Consider the following 18596-nt stretch of genomic DNA (forward strand, 5'->3'; position numbering starts at 1 on the left):
AAGAAACATTGAGGTTGTCATTTGGAGATGAACATTTAGGGACAGGCTGTTTGCAATTCCCTGAATGGGCAGATTATTTGGTCTGAATGATGTGAAACCTCGCGCCACTACTCTAGTCAAGTTAAGCAGCAGCTGAAATCTGTGTGGTCAGATATAACGTATGAAATTAATGGTAAAAGCCGCGCTGTGTGAATGAGACCGCAAAGTGTCAGATATAGTAGATACTGACCTTAGAGTAATGTGATACAATGTGTAAAAAGTGCAAAACAAAAAAGGAAACGCATGTATATAACATGCACCTTAGTGTAAATGTAATTGCTACAAAATATCCATAATGAAAAATCAAATGCACTAAATATTAACTGTGAATCAATGTGATGCAATGTGCAAAGAATACCGACAAGAAAAACGCATGTGTGTAACTTGCACTCCAGTGAAAATAATAAATGGTTAAAAAATGTCCATGATCCTGGATCTTCAATAGTCCATTAAGTAAATAGAAGATAAAACATTGGATGTAGAATAAACTTAGTCTCCTGTGACCATCAACAGAGAAATCTTCTGGAATGCACCTCACCTTTAGCAGAGACCCACCAGGGTCTGTATGCGCTGTTCCTCTAATTCAAAACAGGTAGAGGAAGCACCTGATGCCGAATACCTCCCAGTGATTACCTCCTCTCAGGTACAGACTCTCTTGCAGTCTCAGGAATTGGAAACAGACAGTTCATCCGAATGGCCCATGCATCAGATAAAATAAAAAGTGGAAACTCGTAGTGCAGATGGTTTTAAAAGGATACTAGACTTTATTAAAAAAAGGCAATACTACTCACATATCATAGATAAAATTGAGGTATTTTGTAAGCAGCCCTGATGAAGTCACGCCCTTTGACGTAACGTACGTAGGGTGGAGTAGAGGAGCTGAGCGATCTGCACACAGTGTCTGTGGCTGCTTACAAAGCTGTAACCTGGTGGAAAACTCCCATTGTACATGTACCTTATTCCTAATATGCATTAAAAACACGTCAGATACAGTGTTTTCTATAACCTTTTTATTTTGTTACTATTTCACATATAGAAAGGGCATTTTTACTATTTACATATTCACATACTATTTAAAAAATCAAACTTTAAAAACTATATATACAAACACTATAAAGTAAACTATTCACAAAAATATAAATTTATAATATAAACATTCAGTAGAAGCAAACAGGACCACATCCTGGTACCCTACGGCAAGAGCTCCTTGTCTGCTGCCATCCTCCTTCAATGGCATGGTCTGATTTTATCTAGCAATGCACAAGGAAAACTGCTAAACAAACATACACTAAATTTAAGAGCCCAATTGAAGCTTTTAACATTGGTGCACGACAGAGCACCAATCAGCAACTCTTGCTGAAAAGAGATGATTATTGCGCTAGAGTGCTGACATATTGGACCTCTATATGGACATAGCCATTCTTAGGCCCCTTTCAGACGGGCTTTCCGATCAGGCCAGCCTATCAGTTTTTCAGGTGGGCCTTATTGGAGGCCCAATGTTAGTCTATGTGGAGCTGGCTCTAAATAGACGGGCATCCGTTTATATCTGGTTACCCCCGGATCCGGCCAAGTCCGGAAAAACATACAGATCAGAGTTCCATTTCACCAGACTTGATCGTGCTGGATTGGGGTAATCTAATGTAAACAGGAACATGTCTGTTTACATCCGTCTCCCTGTAGACACTTGGTTCTCAACTGGTGGGTCGTGACCCAAAAGTGGGTCGCGACCATGTGTTCTGTGAGTCACTGCGTTCCTTCCACTTTTCTAGGTGAGAAGCTTCTCAGCCTCCCCCTAGTGCAGCACTGTCAGTTCTCGCACCATTTTTTCTACACTATTACACAATTTTGGCCCCGTAGATTTTATTGGATGTGCCTGAAAATTGTGCATATAGTGATTACACACTTAAAAATTCCTCCTCCTAGTAACTAGCTTTCCATTGGCTAAAACAAAAACGCTCATGCCACTTGCATGCTGTGCAAAATATACATGCTTAAAATACCCTCAAAATCAGCTAAAAAAAGCTCACGCTCAGGTGTTAAAACCTCTTTTGACCAGTTTTACCATTTAAACCTTTATAGATTCTTGTTTCACTGAATATTGGGTTATGTAAACATATAGACCTTAAAACATTACTGGACCAGCAGTAATGCATGTTTGTAAAGGAAATTAAATTGCAGTTAAATAGATTGTATATACAGTATATTACTATTGATTTATACAGCATCATCATGTCTCAAGATGTTTCAGAGTGTAATTGACTGATCTTGGCTGCCATACGCCAGCATCACGGACTGTTCCCTTATGTGGTGTATTGGCTTTCTTCAGTCAGGGCTGATGCATCCCTCTGGATCAACAGCATTATTCTGAAACATGAAAATACAATTTGTTTGCATTATATAGTATTATAAACTCTACAGAACAATAAACAATACTGTAAAATGTAAATTGAAAATTAAATTGAGCCCCTTTAAGTTTAGGAATGTAAAACAAATGAAGTATAAACCAGGAATAATAGCGTGGTTTCCCATGCATTGTTCCTGCATAAAACAGTACAATAGTTTCTATGTCCAACATGATTTCCCATTTCCTTATTTGTGAAACAAAGCATGTGACAAGTCATAATATGTTGTCGCAGTAACAAGTTTATTACATTTATTGCTCTGAGGCACAATATGATGTGTAATGAATTTGTACCTCATCACTCTTTAGTAAACAGGTCTGACTGTGAGCACCTGGATGATGTTTTATTTGGCAGTGTATCAGTTTCCTAGGACTCGCAAATTATTTTATTGTCTCACTGTGGAATATAGCAGAGATGACGTCCTGAGGCAAATATTAAGGTGAAGAGGTGACACCATTGTCCTAATTACCGGTGCCCTATTTCCTGATGTCTTCAAAGCTAAATTTAAAAAAAGACTTGCCATACTGAACAAATGCCAAATGATGTACTTCACAGGGCTATTAGGATAGCTAATGTGTGAATGAATGAGTGGTCATTGACTCATGTGTGAATGAGTCAATGACCAGCATCCTATTTATAGCACAATATAATAGTAAACAACACTACGTGACATCAGTCACCAGTTTTGATGAACAGCATCATATACAGCTATGTAAATCTTGAAATGAGTATGAGTATATCAATGTAAACAGAGATTGTGTAATCCAAATGTAGAGCATGTAAGTCAGAGGGGAATATTACATACTGCTACGTAATCAAGTACATGTGAGCGAAACTATGTATGAGCTTGGGATGCATTATTAACCAGTCTTCAATTTACACATCCCTATCCTATTATCTTCATTCAGGTAGGTGGTGTATCTTTTTTTATAATGTTGGGTAGAGTGGGGGCATTTCATATTGCTTGACCTGTCCTCATTGTAGAGATTTACCCTCATTTCCTGGCCCGGAGACCATACAGGAACCAAGAGGGATATCTTACAGGGAAACACACAGCAACAATAACTTGGCAGATGTCTGAAACCTCCCTAGGGCCCATTCATACTATCATGCTGTGGCAGCCTACATTACATGCGTTGGTGCAATATATGATGATGAGTAGAGTGGCTGAATTTTAATGCTTTCTCTGACCTCATTAGAAAGATTTATCCTCACTTCCTGGTGCAGAGACCACACAGGAAGCAAGAGGAATCTCTTACAGGGAAACACACATCGAGAGGAACCTGGTAGAGGTCCTTCCTTAGGGCCCATTCACACTATCATGTTGCGGCAGCATACATAACATGCATTGGTGCAATGAGGTCCTATTCGTGCGTTCAGATGTCAAGGTGGATTAGGGTAAATGACACCCCAAAGCACCTAGCCTTGCATTGGAGTACGCTCCTAGAAATGGTGCATGCCCCATTTTTGGTGCATTGGTAGACCATCCATTTTGAATCAGAGGAAAGTTGAGCCGTAAGTGGCCCTGCTGACACCACCCAGCTTGACAAACTTCAATTTAAAAAAATGAATACAAAAAATGAATACAGAATACAATAACTGGCAAGGGGAATTCCCCCGTCCATCCATTTTGTTTAGCATGGATGGAGGAATCGAGTGATTTCTGGAGTTGGGTCCCCTGACTCCTACCAGTTTTTTAGTTTCTATGTACATTTCAAAGTACATGTGAGCCAGGTGAGGTAAGTCCTTTGTGTATAGCTAAATCATCATTTAGAAACCAAAGGCTGAAGAGGAGCATTGCCGGCAAGAAGCAGGGTTGGAAAAGATGGTGGCAGTGTTGGATGGAACTCCACTGGAGCCTGGACTTTATAGCCTGCTCATTATGGCAACAACAACCTCCCTCCCCCACACACAGCAAACTTTAGTTCCAGTTTCCCATATAGACATTGGCCTTCTTTGACCAGATCAGGTTGATCCGATGTCATTGGCATGCATTTATTCACTCAATTACTATTGTTTTCCTGGGGCACGGGCCACTCTTCCTCCACTGTTGCCCTTTGTTGTTACTATAGCCCTCGTGTTTAGAGGAGAGAGACCAGAGATATCATCAGAGTCAGAGTGTACGTGTACTTCTGTCCACACTGTAATAGCCAGCTTTAGTCTACAGGTGTTCATATATATAGGGTGATTGGTGTGTGGGTATGAAGTACACTTAGCCACGTGAGTCTGATGGCAAGCAAGTACATTTGTTATTTCCTTAGTCAATTGTGTTTGCAGGTACCTCACATAAATGAGAAAAGCGGCTAGATCACGTAACTATAAAGTATAATATACTCACCAAATTGTCTCTACTGTGTGATAACCACGTAAAGGAGTCTTGCAGATACTGGTTTCCAAAGCCCATGATTCTGTTTACAGGGTGAGAAGCGATTCCAGCAACTTGCTTCGTAAAGTGAATGGAGAATGCAAATTTCATGTCCTCAGGTGTGTCATCTGAGCCTCTCTTTTTTATCTCTTTATCAACATAGACATCAGCAAGTTGCTTGAAGGAATTGTAAGAGATGTTCCTAAAGAAGTTGTTAAGAGCGGGGTCTTCTTTTATCTAAACAGGTGATAACATTTAAACATGTATTAGTGATTATATCTGTGATGTAGACTGTCCATTACACTTGTGCCTTACAGTTTGTATATGTATACTTTATATACTTATATAGCGTGAAATGTTGATGAACCTTTCAGAAAATTAACAAACTGGAGTACTGTAATAATTATTGTTTATAGCATACCTTTCTGTTATAGGCATCTCCTTCTTTTTGAAGTATGGACACAATTTGCTTTATCACATCATCTACAAAAAGAAAAGAGGGTAATTTACCAACATGGTACAAAAAAAATCAACATAATGCATGTCAAATGCTACAGTGCTACACTGACAGCTGTGAAAGCCCCAGAAGCATATATTTAAACACAGTGGACTTAATGCAGAAAATAAAAGAGAGACGATCTTAAGCTGGCAATACGCTGGTAGATTTTTATACCAACTTTCATATGAAAAATGTCGTCAGAACATTCCATAATGCCATAAAAAACTTGACAAATGGTGTTTGAAATTTTGTTTGATTGTAACATTTCATTTCGGAATGAATGGAGTTTCCCGAACAAAAACCACATTCATCGTTATTATTTAGTTCAATCAAGAAAACTTTTCTATCCTGCTTTGATTTTTTTCATCACTACAGTAGAAATCGATCGTTGACCCTATTAACTATTAGAATATGGAACGAAATTCCAAAAATTAAATTGTAACCATGCATACCCAAGCTCTACTGCACTGTGTGGATACTGGCAAACAATCTGCACAGGTAACATGTTATAAAACTATACAATGTATGTACCCTAGCTAACAGAAAGCAAAACTGTGTGAATAAAACACAGTATAATTACAGTATAAAATAAATGACAAGGTAAAATGATCATCAAAGTTCACATTCTTCAGCAACATATTTTACAATGTATGGTGTTATTGAATAGTAAGTTATAGGTTTTAGAAAAAGTGCATGTAGTATGTGAAGGCTTTCCTATTACGCTGTTATTTTAGTTTACTACTATGACTTTGTCATGTGTCAGACTGACAGAATTAGGAAAATAATAACAAATGATGTAGTAGAAAATGTAATAGGCCATATGGGATATTTTGCTGAGATAAAACTGCAGAAGGGGCATTCCCTATGTAGCAGTCCTATGGTTGCACTGCAATTTATTATATGTATTTACTATATCACATGCACTAGGGCCAGTTTATCTAACAGCATGTCTCTGGAGTGTGGAAGGAAACAGAGTGCATGCAAACTTCATACAGGTAGTGTCATAGGTGGCAGTTGAACCAAAGACCATACTGCTACAATTTAGGAGTACTAACCACTAAGCCACTGTGCTCAAACTAACTTCATTGTCAATTCTCGGCAAGCCAAGTTTCAATCAAGTTGGACATTAAAAAACAGAGAAACTGTTAGAGGTGTGGCAGGGGAAGAGAGGTGAGTGGTCTCTGTCACAGGATCGATGATCAGGTAAGTATAAATTTTTTATTCAGTTTGCTAGAGAAAAACTAGCAGTTAACCTCTGCAATGTGGGGGGTAGCCCCACTGCAAGGGTTCATTTTTATTCTTCTCAGATTTCTTCTTTAAAGGAGAACTATGGGGTTAAGGCTTTTCCCCATAGTTCTCCTTAGGGTAACGGGAGGACACAAACTAGCGTCCTCCCGTCACCCTAAGCTCAGTATACCGCGAGCTGCAGCATGTAGTATGTGAAGGCTTTCCTGCCCCTCCCCTGTCACGGCAAAGAGCCATGGCAGGATCAAGAGGTGAGAGAACGCCGGTATGTGTTCGCTCACCTCCCGATCTACTGAGCCGACCTGTGACAGTCTCATTGTCACAGGTCGGCTAGAACTATGAGGTGAGTGAAAAGCACTCACCTCATAGTTCTCCTTTAAAGTACTGACCATTACGTACCGGGCCACAGTGTCTAGTATTTATTCCTGAATAAACAAGGCAATACCACACTAAATTGATTAGTGTGAATTCAATTTGCATGTATTGTGATCTTACCAGTTCCTTTAGTTTCTCCATTATTTGACTCTTCACCCAGGCTTTGTTTTCTTGTCCAATCAGTATCATTCACAAGCAGGTCGATCTCTGCAGACATTCGATGGTAATAGCAGTCTCCATGCTTTTCTCCTGCACAGATCATAGTAGGCTTGTCACATTTATTATTATTATTACACTACTATTGACTACAACTTCAACTTTAACCCATTAAAGTGGGCATCAAAACGCACTTAGTTCTACCTGATGCCCTGAACAAAAAAATATGTACCATGACGGAATAAACATTTCCGTACCATTACATACCATGTTAAATACAATATGGGCTGCTGCATCAGTTAATGCTATTGTCTCTATTCTACACATGCCTACCTTGTGTGTAATTATCTGTGCTGTGGTGCAGGGGATGTAAGGGTGGCTCTGTAGGGCAGTTCAAATATAAAACCTAATAGCTTTACTTTTGGTATGGAAAAGTCTTTGATATTTTGACTTTAACGGTTATACCGATTTGGCCATGCAACCCTAGCAGTGTAAGTGCTATGTGATTGTTGGGTAAGTGAAATCTTCTAAATGTATTATTACCTGCCTGGACAATTCACATTACTGTAGCTAACTAAATACAGAAAGTTTCAATACTTGTTATACTGCTTCATTGCATAGCTGTACATATATCAGTCAAGAGTCTGAGTGATTTAAATCTTGAATAAAAAAACAAGCATTTACTGTATACAAGATTATCTCCTGAAAAGCCAGGCAACTAGACAGATGTGTAACGAACATTCGAGGAAAGATCTGCGTTTGTTTGTTTGAACATTGGATGGATTTAGCTGTTTGTTTAACTTAAAGTGACATTAAAGGCTCCCCCCCACCCCCACCCCCATGCTGCTTTAAGTACTTACCTTACGTGATGCCTCTTGATGCGAACATCTTCTTCCTTCCAGTCGTTTTCAACAGTCCCCTCAGCACCAGTGTCGCTCTCTGATCCAGCGCAGACTCCTATTTCTTCCTGTGTCCCATGGAGTCTGTCCTGCATGCACGCACCGGCGTGCGTGCATTCACTGACATTCTCTCACTATTCCTCTCCGGTCCAGTAATATCAACTGTGCATGTGCCCGCACATGCACTTCCTGCGCGTCCATTTGAGAAACTGTGTTCTGCAGCCAGGAGCAAGCGGCACAGACACGGGTAAGTTATACATATTTGGACACTTTTTTAAATGTTGGGGCATATAGTTACTGCTTGCTAGCAGTAGATATATGTAAAAAAATGGAGACTTTAATATCATTTTAATATAAGATTGTGTTTTTCATAATAGTACACCTAGATTCTGGCAGTCATATTGCAGTGCAGGCTAACACAACCCTAACTTGCATGCACTAACACTGCATGCACAATTATCCTGCTTCTGTTTATACTTTTCTGTTTAGATCACAAAGAAAGTATGTATTCTGTCTAATGCAATATAAACTTACGTCTTTTAGATGATGATAGCTTATTGATGCGTCTCAGTGGAAGGTAGGTGGGTCGTTTCAGCTTTGTTTCTTCTTCTGAAACATTTTTCTTAAAAGAAAGTGTCCTTCGCAAGCTATTTTTTTTAATGCTGGCTGTTCTTGAAGTCTGTGTTAAATGTCCATTAGTGTCAGGGGTGACGGAACTGACCACAGATGCAGTTTGTGCAGAAGGATTTCCTTCCTTTTTAAATAGTTGATCCAGTAAATTCCTAAACCATGACTTTTTGGCAGATTTTACTTTGGCGATTCTCACAGGCTGTTGGTTTTGCTGGACCATCTCTTCAGATTCTGATGGCTTGTTTGCATTATCTCCATCTTTGTTCTCTGTCTCCTGTAACTCTGCTTTATTAACTACAGTCATTTTATTCTCCTTTGCTCTGTGTCTAAATTTAGTGAGGTCACTGATTGATCGCTGCACTCTAGCATGTCTCTTTTCTCTATTTTCCACTGGCCTCTTTGTTTCTCGATTGCTTAAACTTCTTTTTACATATGTTTCCAGTACCAGTTGAGCCTCTTTCTTGTTTAAAGAAACAAATTTCCCTCTTTCTTTCCTTTCCAATTTATGACTGTTTATGTCTGTCTCCTCCATATTTTTCCTGTGTTAAGATCCAAATGGTTAATATATTACTATTATTTTATGATCAAATTAGACCATCCATTTCTTAGAATATCATATAGAACACTAACATACATTTACAGGAATTGAATGTAGATAAATACCAGCATACATATCACCTAGTAATACTTCCACAATTGGGTTAGATATAGAGTACAAGAAAGCTTTAGTATAGGAAGAAGTTCTTGGAGTGACATCAAACCATTATCTGGGTGTTAGCATGCTAGCTATGTGAAAAGATCAGTGTCCATAGAAAAAGCAGGCATGATGTGATGTCCCAGGAAACTGTCTTTAAAGTTAGGCATCATTCACCCTGCAAGTGGAGTATAAGTAATGTAAGATGAAAGGTGCTTCTAGGATCCCCTGGAGATTTGTTATGTATTGGGCAAGGGGAAAAAATATGGCTAGCTCTCCAAAAGCTAAGCTTTTAGATGTGCAAACAATAGAGCATGTGCTGTATTACAAGCCCTTTAAGAAAATGCATAATAGTATACCTCCTGAATTGTGTGGGGTTGTTACTAAGAGTCAAGCCTGACAGGCAAATCCCCTGAAGCTTCAGCTGCATCAGGATGTGCCTTCCGCAGAACTGTCTATTGCTTAAAGTATACAGATACATCTCTTGGTAGTGCCATCGAAAATGGAGGGTCATGATAAAGTCCACATTTGGAGAGTTGCATTGTCTTCTTTCAAGGCACTACAAAGCGAAACATTGTGCAACTCATTCCAAGAGGATGCTGTTATCTAATGCTGAATTCAAGGCTTGGTTAGGACACAGAGTTTTTATGATTTCCTTTTTGGCTCAGGATCAAATAGTTCCAAGATGGAGCCTACAATGAACATTATCTGGTGCACGTCCCATGGCTGACTCTTGACCAGAGCCACCTATGACCCACCTATGCAAGGTGTTTAAACTGTGAGAGACAGCCTACATTTTGGCCTCACATAGCAGGTTCTAACTCTTATAAACAAGATGTCAATCCCAATCATAGTATTTTTACTAAAATGTATAGTATGTAGCTGGCAACCTGGTGTTATGGAGCATTCTGCTACAATATTCTTTACTCAGCTGCCATTTTTGAGAGACTTTATACGTTATAAAATCATCATTGTGAAATACATTTGAACCTAGTTATGGTCATTAATTCAAACAAAAAAAACTGAAAAGATTTGTTTAAGTTAAAATATGTAGCTGGCAGCCTTTTATTATGGCAATGTACTCAATGCATTTCTGCTACAATATTCTTTACTCAAATTCTATTTGTGGAAGACATTACTGTGATCAAATCAACATTAAAAAAATATATATATATATGTTTATCCTGGTCATTTGTATGCAGCCCCCACTGGGAAACAGAAAACCAAGCTCACAACCTACCCATTGGACACCACTGTGTTTCACGTACATTTGGTATAGGGTAATTAAATTGCCCAGAGGTATACAATATCATATGAACAAATTGAAATATATTTATACTAGAACATGCAAAAACAAATTATTTTCTATATGGTTTATATAGAACAATGTCAACGTCACTTTTCGGTTAGTAAGCATTAAAGAATCTGCATGTAATATTATACATTTTTATTTTCTTCCAATAAATGGGACTTTAGATTAAGGCTAGGACTACAATGGCCATTTCACTGCAAAGAAGCTATACACAGCAAGTTTTTTCATGTTCATCCATGCGTGTTGAATAAGAAAATACTATAGATCAGTAGTTCTCAACCTGTGTAACCTCAGGACCCAAATTTGTCCTTGCTCATGAAGTCACGACCCAAGTCGTACTGCAATGGAAGGCACAACATTAGGGTACTGTGCATTCCGGTTCGGGCATATGAACTTTGGGTGGGAGGTGCATTTGGGGTACCATTCAAATAAATGGCAACGGAACACACCTCCCAGACCAGAATGCACAGTATGCGGATTGCATGGTAATGTAAGATTAACACACTGTACTAGTATGGACGGGCCCTCAAAAACACTGGCATACATACACAACCACAGACACAATCTCACACACTCCCAGACATTCTCACACACATTTCCCTACCTTACGAGAACTGGAGTGAATCCTCATATAGGACATGTGGGGGAACTGTAAGCAATGCACATAAGGATGGAGCTCCCTGGTGGCCCCATCCTCATCCCACCTCAAGCTGACACTCGGTGCTGGGCAGCATATTTTGAATGGCTGCTCGGTGTGGGAAATGACAGTGTTGCACTAGGGGAAGGCAGAGGAGCCTCTCACCTTGAAAAGTGGAAGGCATGCGGCAACCCACTGAACATGGGGTCCCGACCCACTTTTGGGTCATGACCAACCAGTTGAGAACCAAGGCTCTAGATTCCCCCATCCATGATAACAGTGTTGATGGAGGGTGCCAACTGAGTCATCCATTGATCAAATTTTGACCACTGTATGGTTTAAGAGATTTAACTGATTGACAGTAGCCTAAAGATAGAGATTGAGATAGAACAACAATAGCTCATCCCTGCTGCTAGAGATTTAATCACTAGGTGCAGGCAGTAAAATACACAAGTAGTATGTATTAGCAACCAATCATATGATCACACAATGCTCATTCATGTGTGATTGATTGCTACAAGATGCTGCTACATGCTACTTGTGTAGTTTATTCCATGGGTAGACCTTTTCTCTATTGGTTTACGGACCTTGCAATTTTATCGCTACCAACTTTAGTTTAACGATTGAGCTACTAAAATCTCCTGTGTAGCTCTAGCCAATTCAGATATTCCCTATTCCCCTTTTATGCAAGTAGTTACATTGTAGCAAGAAACTACAATGTAGCCAGTTGCTTACTCTGAGCATGAGTGGGGTTATTTAGTAGAGATGACATAAAGTAACATTTTCTGTAAATGTGTAGGTGATATTCACAATTTGTTTTCAGTCCCACATTCATGTTGAGTAACCAGCTTGTCTTGAATTGTATTGTAACTACTCTGTCCGGCTTTATACTGTAAGGTACTGCAAAACGATTGGTGTTTTATAAATACTGATTAATAATAATGTTTAAATTGAAAAGTTTGTGAAAAGGACACCATTCACATTCGTATGGCCAGACTCATCAGTCCCATCCAAAAAGCTTGTTACCAGCGGACAGAGGCACACCATAGCCGTCACTAGTAGTCCAATGTATGTAGAGTCACACTTGCAGCCAGGACCTCGATGTAAAAAGTTTATTCCCAGGAATCTAAACCGTTACAAGCATAACAAGATCCACAGGCTATAGAGCCTGTGGATCTTGTTAACGTTGTAGATTGCTAGGAATAAACTTTTTACATTGAGGTCCTGGCTGTTGAGTGCGGCTCTACATACCTTGGACTACTAATCTTTAAATCAAACTTCACTTCACTTTAGTAAATTATCACGTAAGCATATTTAGAATCCATGTATGCACAAACCTATATATTGTTTTAAAGAAGAGAAGGACAGTTAAGAAAATTAAAAAATAAGAAGAATAGGAACAAACTAAAGAGCTAGTTATCTAGGATATCATTATTAAAGGCGTGTTTGCCTTTACTTTTCTTTAGTTCGGTTTACCTTTCCTCTTCCATAAACGCTTGCCGTAAGTTACAGATGCTCTGGTGGTGTCTGTCAGTGTTGTATAGTTTTCCTGTGTGTACCGTATGCTCTCACACACCAAGGTGATCTAAGAGCCTATTTATATGCCTCCAATAAGCAAACACTTCTTCCGAAAGCTCAACCCCCTGTGGTTTTCCCATTCTACGTAGACAGCACAAATCCATATAGAGTTCTTTCAGTTCTACTTCCTCATTGCTGCAGGCCTTTTACATGTAATTACAGTAAAGGTAATAAACCTGTTATATGACCTGTAAAATGACATAGGGATAAGAAGGTAAATCAGATAGGTGTACAACATGGTCATTTCTGGTAATCCAGTCTGGCTTTTGTGTTAGTGCCTGGGTGAAAAACAATACACACAGTAAACCTGACAGATGTTCTATTGATATCCTAACAATGGCAAAAAGGAAAAGAGAAAAACGGGAGTTTTTAAAGCACCAAATGACAAGTCCAATAAGCTCCAAAAAGAAGTTTTTGATATATAAAAATATATTATTTATTATAATTCATACAAAAAAGATAAAAACATCAAATTAATAGTATATTATAAAAAAGGAGAGAGAGAGAAAACCTCCTAACACCCACTATGTTCCAAAATAGAGGTCATATTAGACATGATAGAGGATATAATAACATGATTGTTCTGACATATAATGCAATACAATGATACTATTACTAATACTATTGATATCCTAGCATATCATGAAATAATTTGTTGAGGTTGAAAGTTTATGTGTATTACTATGAAGTAGTACAGTCATATTAAAAACTCTCATCTACACTGGATCTTTTTGCCAGAAGCTGGCACAAAATCCAGCATTAAAGAAAAACACTTTTTTTCTTAATGCTTAGATGCGTTTATGCTCGGAGGCGCATGTATATAAACTTGCTGCATAAATTGTAGAATATATTTCCGTGCATGTGCACATGTTTACATGCGTATGCATGTAAATTATACCAGTAAGCTCCTCTCCGATCACAGGTTTGGGGCATTTTCTTTTTGCCCCTGAACACTGCTCTAAAATAAGGATCTAAGCACCAAAATATGCATGGACACATTGGCTCAAACTGAACTGTATTCAGAGGCATAAAAAAATGCCTCTAAAAGTGGTGTTTTTTTCTGCTCATATGCATGAGGCATAACGTAGACAGCACATATCATCCATATAGAGTTCTTTCAGTTTGACTTCCTCATTGCTGCAGGCCTTTTACATGTAAAGGTAATAAACCTGTTATATGACCTGTACTGTAATATGACAAAGGGATAAGAAGGCAAATCAGATAGGTGTACAACATGGTCATTTCTTGTAATCCTGTCGGCTTTTGTGTTAGTGCCTGGGTGAAAAACAATACACACAGTAAACCCGACAGATGCTCTATTGATATTCTAGCATATCATGAAAAAATTTGTTGAGGTTGAAAGTTTATGTGTATCACTATGAAGTAGTACAGTCATATTAAATACTCCCATCTACACTGGATCTTTTTGCCAGAAGCTGGCACAAAATCCAGCATTAAAGAAAAACTTTTTTTTCAAAATGCTTAGATGCGTTTATGCTTAGAGGCGCATGTATATAAACTTGCTGCATAAATTGTAGAATATATTTCCGTGCATGTGCACATGTTTACATGCGTATGCATGTAAATTATACCAGTAAGCTCCTCTCCGATCACAGGTTTGGGGCATTTTCTTTTTGCCCCTGAACACTGCTCTAAAATAAGGATCTAAGCAACACAATATGCATGGACACATTGGCTCAAACTGAATTGTATTCAGAGGCATTCAAAAAAATGCACAGCTCTAGTTGGGAACTATTTACAGTCTAATTGAAAACTGGTGTCAGGTGCAGAGAATTGTTGCATTATTATTTCGTATTCCCAGGTAGTGATATTTACATCTCATAGACATCTTACAGACACTCACTGGACAGAAAAATAGAAACCTCTTTTTTGTACTGCAGGTCTTAATAATAGCCACAACACACTCTAGCGTTGATGTCACTTGGGTCTTGTAGTGGTCTAGTGTCACTGCAAACCTGTAGTGAAAGACTATGGAGCCTGTTATTCTGAAAACACTAGTCTAGCAGTCATGCTGTTCCAAAGATGTCATTCCTTAAAGCGACACTAAACTCAGAAATTAAATAATAAAACTAACTTATATTATATAAATAATAAATTACTGTGTACCTTATTTTGTCATTGTTCAGCTCTAAATGCTCCAACCACCATTTTATTTTTCCCCAGCTACAACTTCCTGCTAGAGGAAGGCTACTTTTCTTCTCCATGGTCCCTATGAGAGCTGAAAAGTAGCCACCCTCTGTGCTGGTTCATGTGAAGGACTCCAACATGCTGAAGTGCGTGTCTTCTCAATCTCCGCCCCTCATATACTGAATATGTAAATACACTATTTTGTGCATGTTAGGTTATTTCTTTTTACTGACTAGGAAGCACTACAGCAGGCCACCAGCTTAGCTTTGCTCTTTCAGCAGGTATCAAAGCCAAGAGTGCTTAGCTTACAACAAAACAGACTATCTTAGCAGCCTAAAGCAGAACTAAACCCAACTATGCATCAAATATGGTGCCATCTTAGCCTCTAGGACTCTAACGACACCTGCCATTTGAGGGCCTGAAAGATCAGTTGAGAACTGACATAAGCACACTGACACAGTTATAACTCGAGGCATGCTTTGGATGTAGCATACACTGAAGGGAATTTATCAAAACTGGAGCAGTCAAAATCTGGAACAGATGTGCATGGCAACCAATCAGCTTCTCTCTTTCATTTTCAAATCTTAAGTGACCAAACTGAAGAGAGAAGCTGATTGGTTGCCATGCACAGCTGCTCTAGATTTTGTCTGCTGCAGTTTTGATAAATTCCCCCCACTGTGTTTGCACTATTCGGCTCAATGTAAATAAAAACTTCGGAAGATCATTTTAAGCTGGTTCTACAGTTATTATCAAGGCTGTAGTCTGGCTTGACGAAAATAGAAGAGATCCATTATACTTACTCTATATTCACAATTTCCACTGAACTTGTTAATGATGAGCTATCTACACGTAGAAAAAAATTGCCTGGACACATGTACAGTATGTGGTGATTACTGATCATTTCACTAAGTGGACTTCTTAGCCTCTAGGACTCTAACGACACCCGCCGTTAGAGATTCAATGAAATCTTGCTGCATTTGATGCAATAATTGAAGGATGAAGAAAAACAAAGGACTATTTCCAAGAATTGGCATGAAGTAATTACATGGTACATTACACAGAATATGATGATTGAAAGACCTGGTCCATAGCCCGCCGATCGCCTATATGTGCTCGTTCGCTCCGAGGGCGTCAGGAGGAGATGACAGGATCGAGAGATGAGCAAACCCGGTATGTGTTCGCTCACCTCCCGATCTACTGAGCCGGCCTGTAACAGTGTCATTGTCACAGGTCGGCTAGAACTATGAGGTGAGTGGAAATCACTCATCTCATAGTTCTCCTTTAAGAGTGGCAATAACTGAAAAGAGCCAATGGAGTAGTGACTGCATAGACAGATCCCAGCTGTGGACTAACCATCTGAAGAACTGCCATTGGAGAAATAAGACAGAGTTTGTAAGACAAATCAATCAACCAATCAATCAATATACATATAGGGACATGAGCTAATTATGTATCCCAAGAGATTTGTTATTTGTTACCCCTACATTGGCCTTCTCCTTTTCTTCCTGTATTGTGCTTATAGTTAACTTCTTAATTGAAGTAGTATAATAAAGTTAAACAAATGTGTTTGCTTTCTCTGCTGATTTCTCTATTTCTCTCATGTCCTAACTTCTCTTCTCCCTTGAAGACACAGAAACAGTTGTTACCATAAGATAATAAGTAGCTTTAAAAAAAAAATTATTAGAAGCTGAATTCAGATGGCAATTAAGCAACCAATGAGACTGGTGGTTGTACAGTCTTATGCACGACTCTACATATCTACTACACATGCCGTCCCACCCATGTAATGCAGTGTAGTGGGAGAAATAGATAGATAGATAGATAGATAGATAGATAGATAGATAGATAGATAGATAGATAGATAGATAGATAGATAGATAGATATTAGGGCTGTTACTGATTAAAATTTTCGTGTTCGATTGATCAAAAAAAATTTTCATCGATTAATTTTGATTAATTATAACGCACATACAGATCCAACTACATTGGCCTATACACATACAACAAGAAACATAAAACTTCTTAATTGTACTAGGTTAGTAAACTATTGTGGTGCACATTCATGTCTTTTTGTTTACTCCCTGAAATTATTGCCTCCATTTTGCTACTAGGTACAAAACAATCATGTAAACTGAAGTTACCTGCCGAAATTAGATGATCCTCATGACTATAAGTGTCAGCAGATGCCCCTGGATAACCTTTTTCATGTAAACTACTGACTGGCCAGAATGACCCAGAAAGACAAAAGCCATACAGCAAAGCTTTGGCTGGTCATCAATACAAATAAGATTGCGTGCCCAAGCTTTCTTGCTGTCCATTGTCAGTGCTGCCTCCAAGAACAGGAACTGTGAGGAGACATCTTGGTATTATGTATTACACATATCATATGCTGACTCTTCCTGGCTTAGACATTCAGTCCCAGTGTTCTGAACAGAATATAAGATTAATTGCACTGATCCACTGGAAAACAAAGGGGTCTGTCAGCCATTGTATCAACAAACAAGCACACAATGCAGAGTGGAAACTCAGTAGAATGTATAGAAGGAGGTATTAGCAACAGAAAAAGAAGAGCAGTAAATGCCAGACAATACCATCCCTTTAAGAATTTATTAGAAAAGACATAACATTTTGTATTCCCATCTGTAGTGAAAAGGTTGTCAGGAACTATTCCACTCTTTGACTTTACTGAAAATGGCATTTTCTTCTGTATTACACAATCTAATATAAGCCGTTTCATATCTAGCATGAACCTTAAATATTCTGTCATTGAAGTTATCATCGAGACAATTAAAGAGGTTCTCCACATTAAGGAAGTTTGATATATTGCTCTACCAAAAAGAAATCAGATAACACATCCACTGACAGCTTTCAGTTCCCAAATTTTGTTAATTAGTCAATTCAGTCAACAGTAGCAACAGCAGTTACATACGATTCCATTTAACCACAATTGTTCCTATCACAGCACGGGGACTGGGCCACGGGCAAACTCACCGGCCCAAGTGGCTCCGTCGGATAACGAAGGGAATGGGGGAGGAGTCCGGTGACGTCACCGTACTCCTCCCCACTTCCCTTCGTTAGCCGACAGAGCCACATGGGGAAGGGGGAGGAGTCTGGTGACGTCGATGTCCATGATGTCACCGGATCTCCGACGGAACTCCCGGAAGGCGGCGGAGAGGTGAGTACCGATCAAAAGAATTTTGATCGATAAAAAAAATTAACGATTAATTGAGGGATTAATCGTTAATTTCCGCAGCCCTAATATATAGCTATCTATCTATATACATATAGATAGATAGATAGATAGATAGATAGATAGATAGATAGATAGATAGATAGATAGATAGATAGATAGATAGATAGATGTTTCATTGTGCAATTTGGATGAAGAAAGTGGAAAACTCTGATGTGTACACCTAAGGGCTCAGTCATACCAGAGCATGGTACCATGCTTTTAGCGCTTCCAATCACACAGTGCCGTACCATATGCTACGTGTGTTGCATTGCTTTTCATTTGAACCTTCTGGTGGCCGTGCGATACAGTAAAGCAATACCTGCGTTGCGTTGCAGTGTAGTGAAAAATAACAGTGCATGTGCTACTTCCTCACTGTTGGTAAAGT

The 18596-nt window shown here is 38.9% G+C and overlaps 1 protein-coding gene across 1 annotated transcript; it reads right to left on the bottom strand.

Annotated features, from left to right (window-relative positions):
* Window positions 1-2361: 2361 nt before the first annotated feature.
* LOC108797119 lies at window positions 2362-12759 on the bottom strand. Its single transcript, XM_018568692.1, has 5 exons — window positions 12730-12759; window positions 8515-9149; window positions 7046-7174; window positions 5228-5289; window positions 2362-2403 (listed from the first exon to the last, which is right to left on the bottom strand). The coding sequence occupies exons 1-5, from the start codon at window positions 12741-12743 to the stop codon at window positions 2362-2364; spliced, it is 882 nt and encodes a 293-aa protein (XP_018424194.1). The 5' UTR covers window positions 12744-12759.
* Window positions 12760-18596: the final 5837 nt, after the last annotated feature.

This window comes from Nanorana parkeri, unplaced genomic scaffold (assembly GCF_000935625.1).
Source record: "Nanorana parkeri isolate BGI_ZX_2015 unplaced genomic scaffold, ASM93562v1 scaffold1229, whole genome shotgun sequence".
In the NCBI taxonomy this organism is placed as follows: domain Eukaryota; kingdom Metazoa; phylum Chordata; class Amphibia; order Anura; family Dicroglossidae; genus Nanorana; species Nanorana parkeri.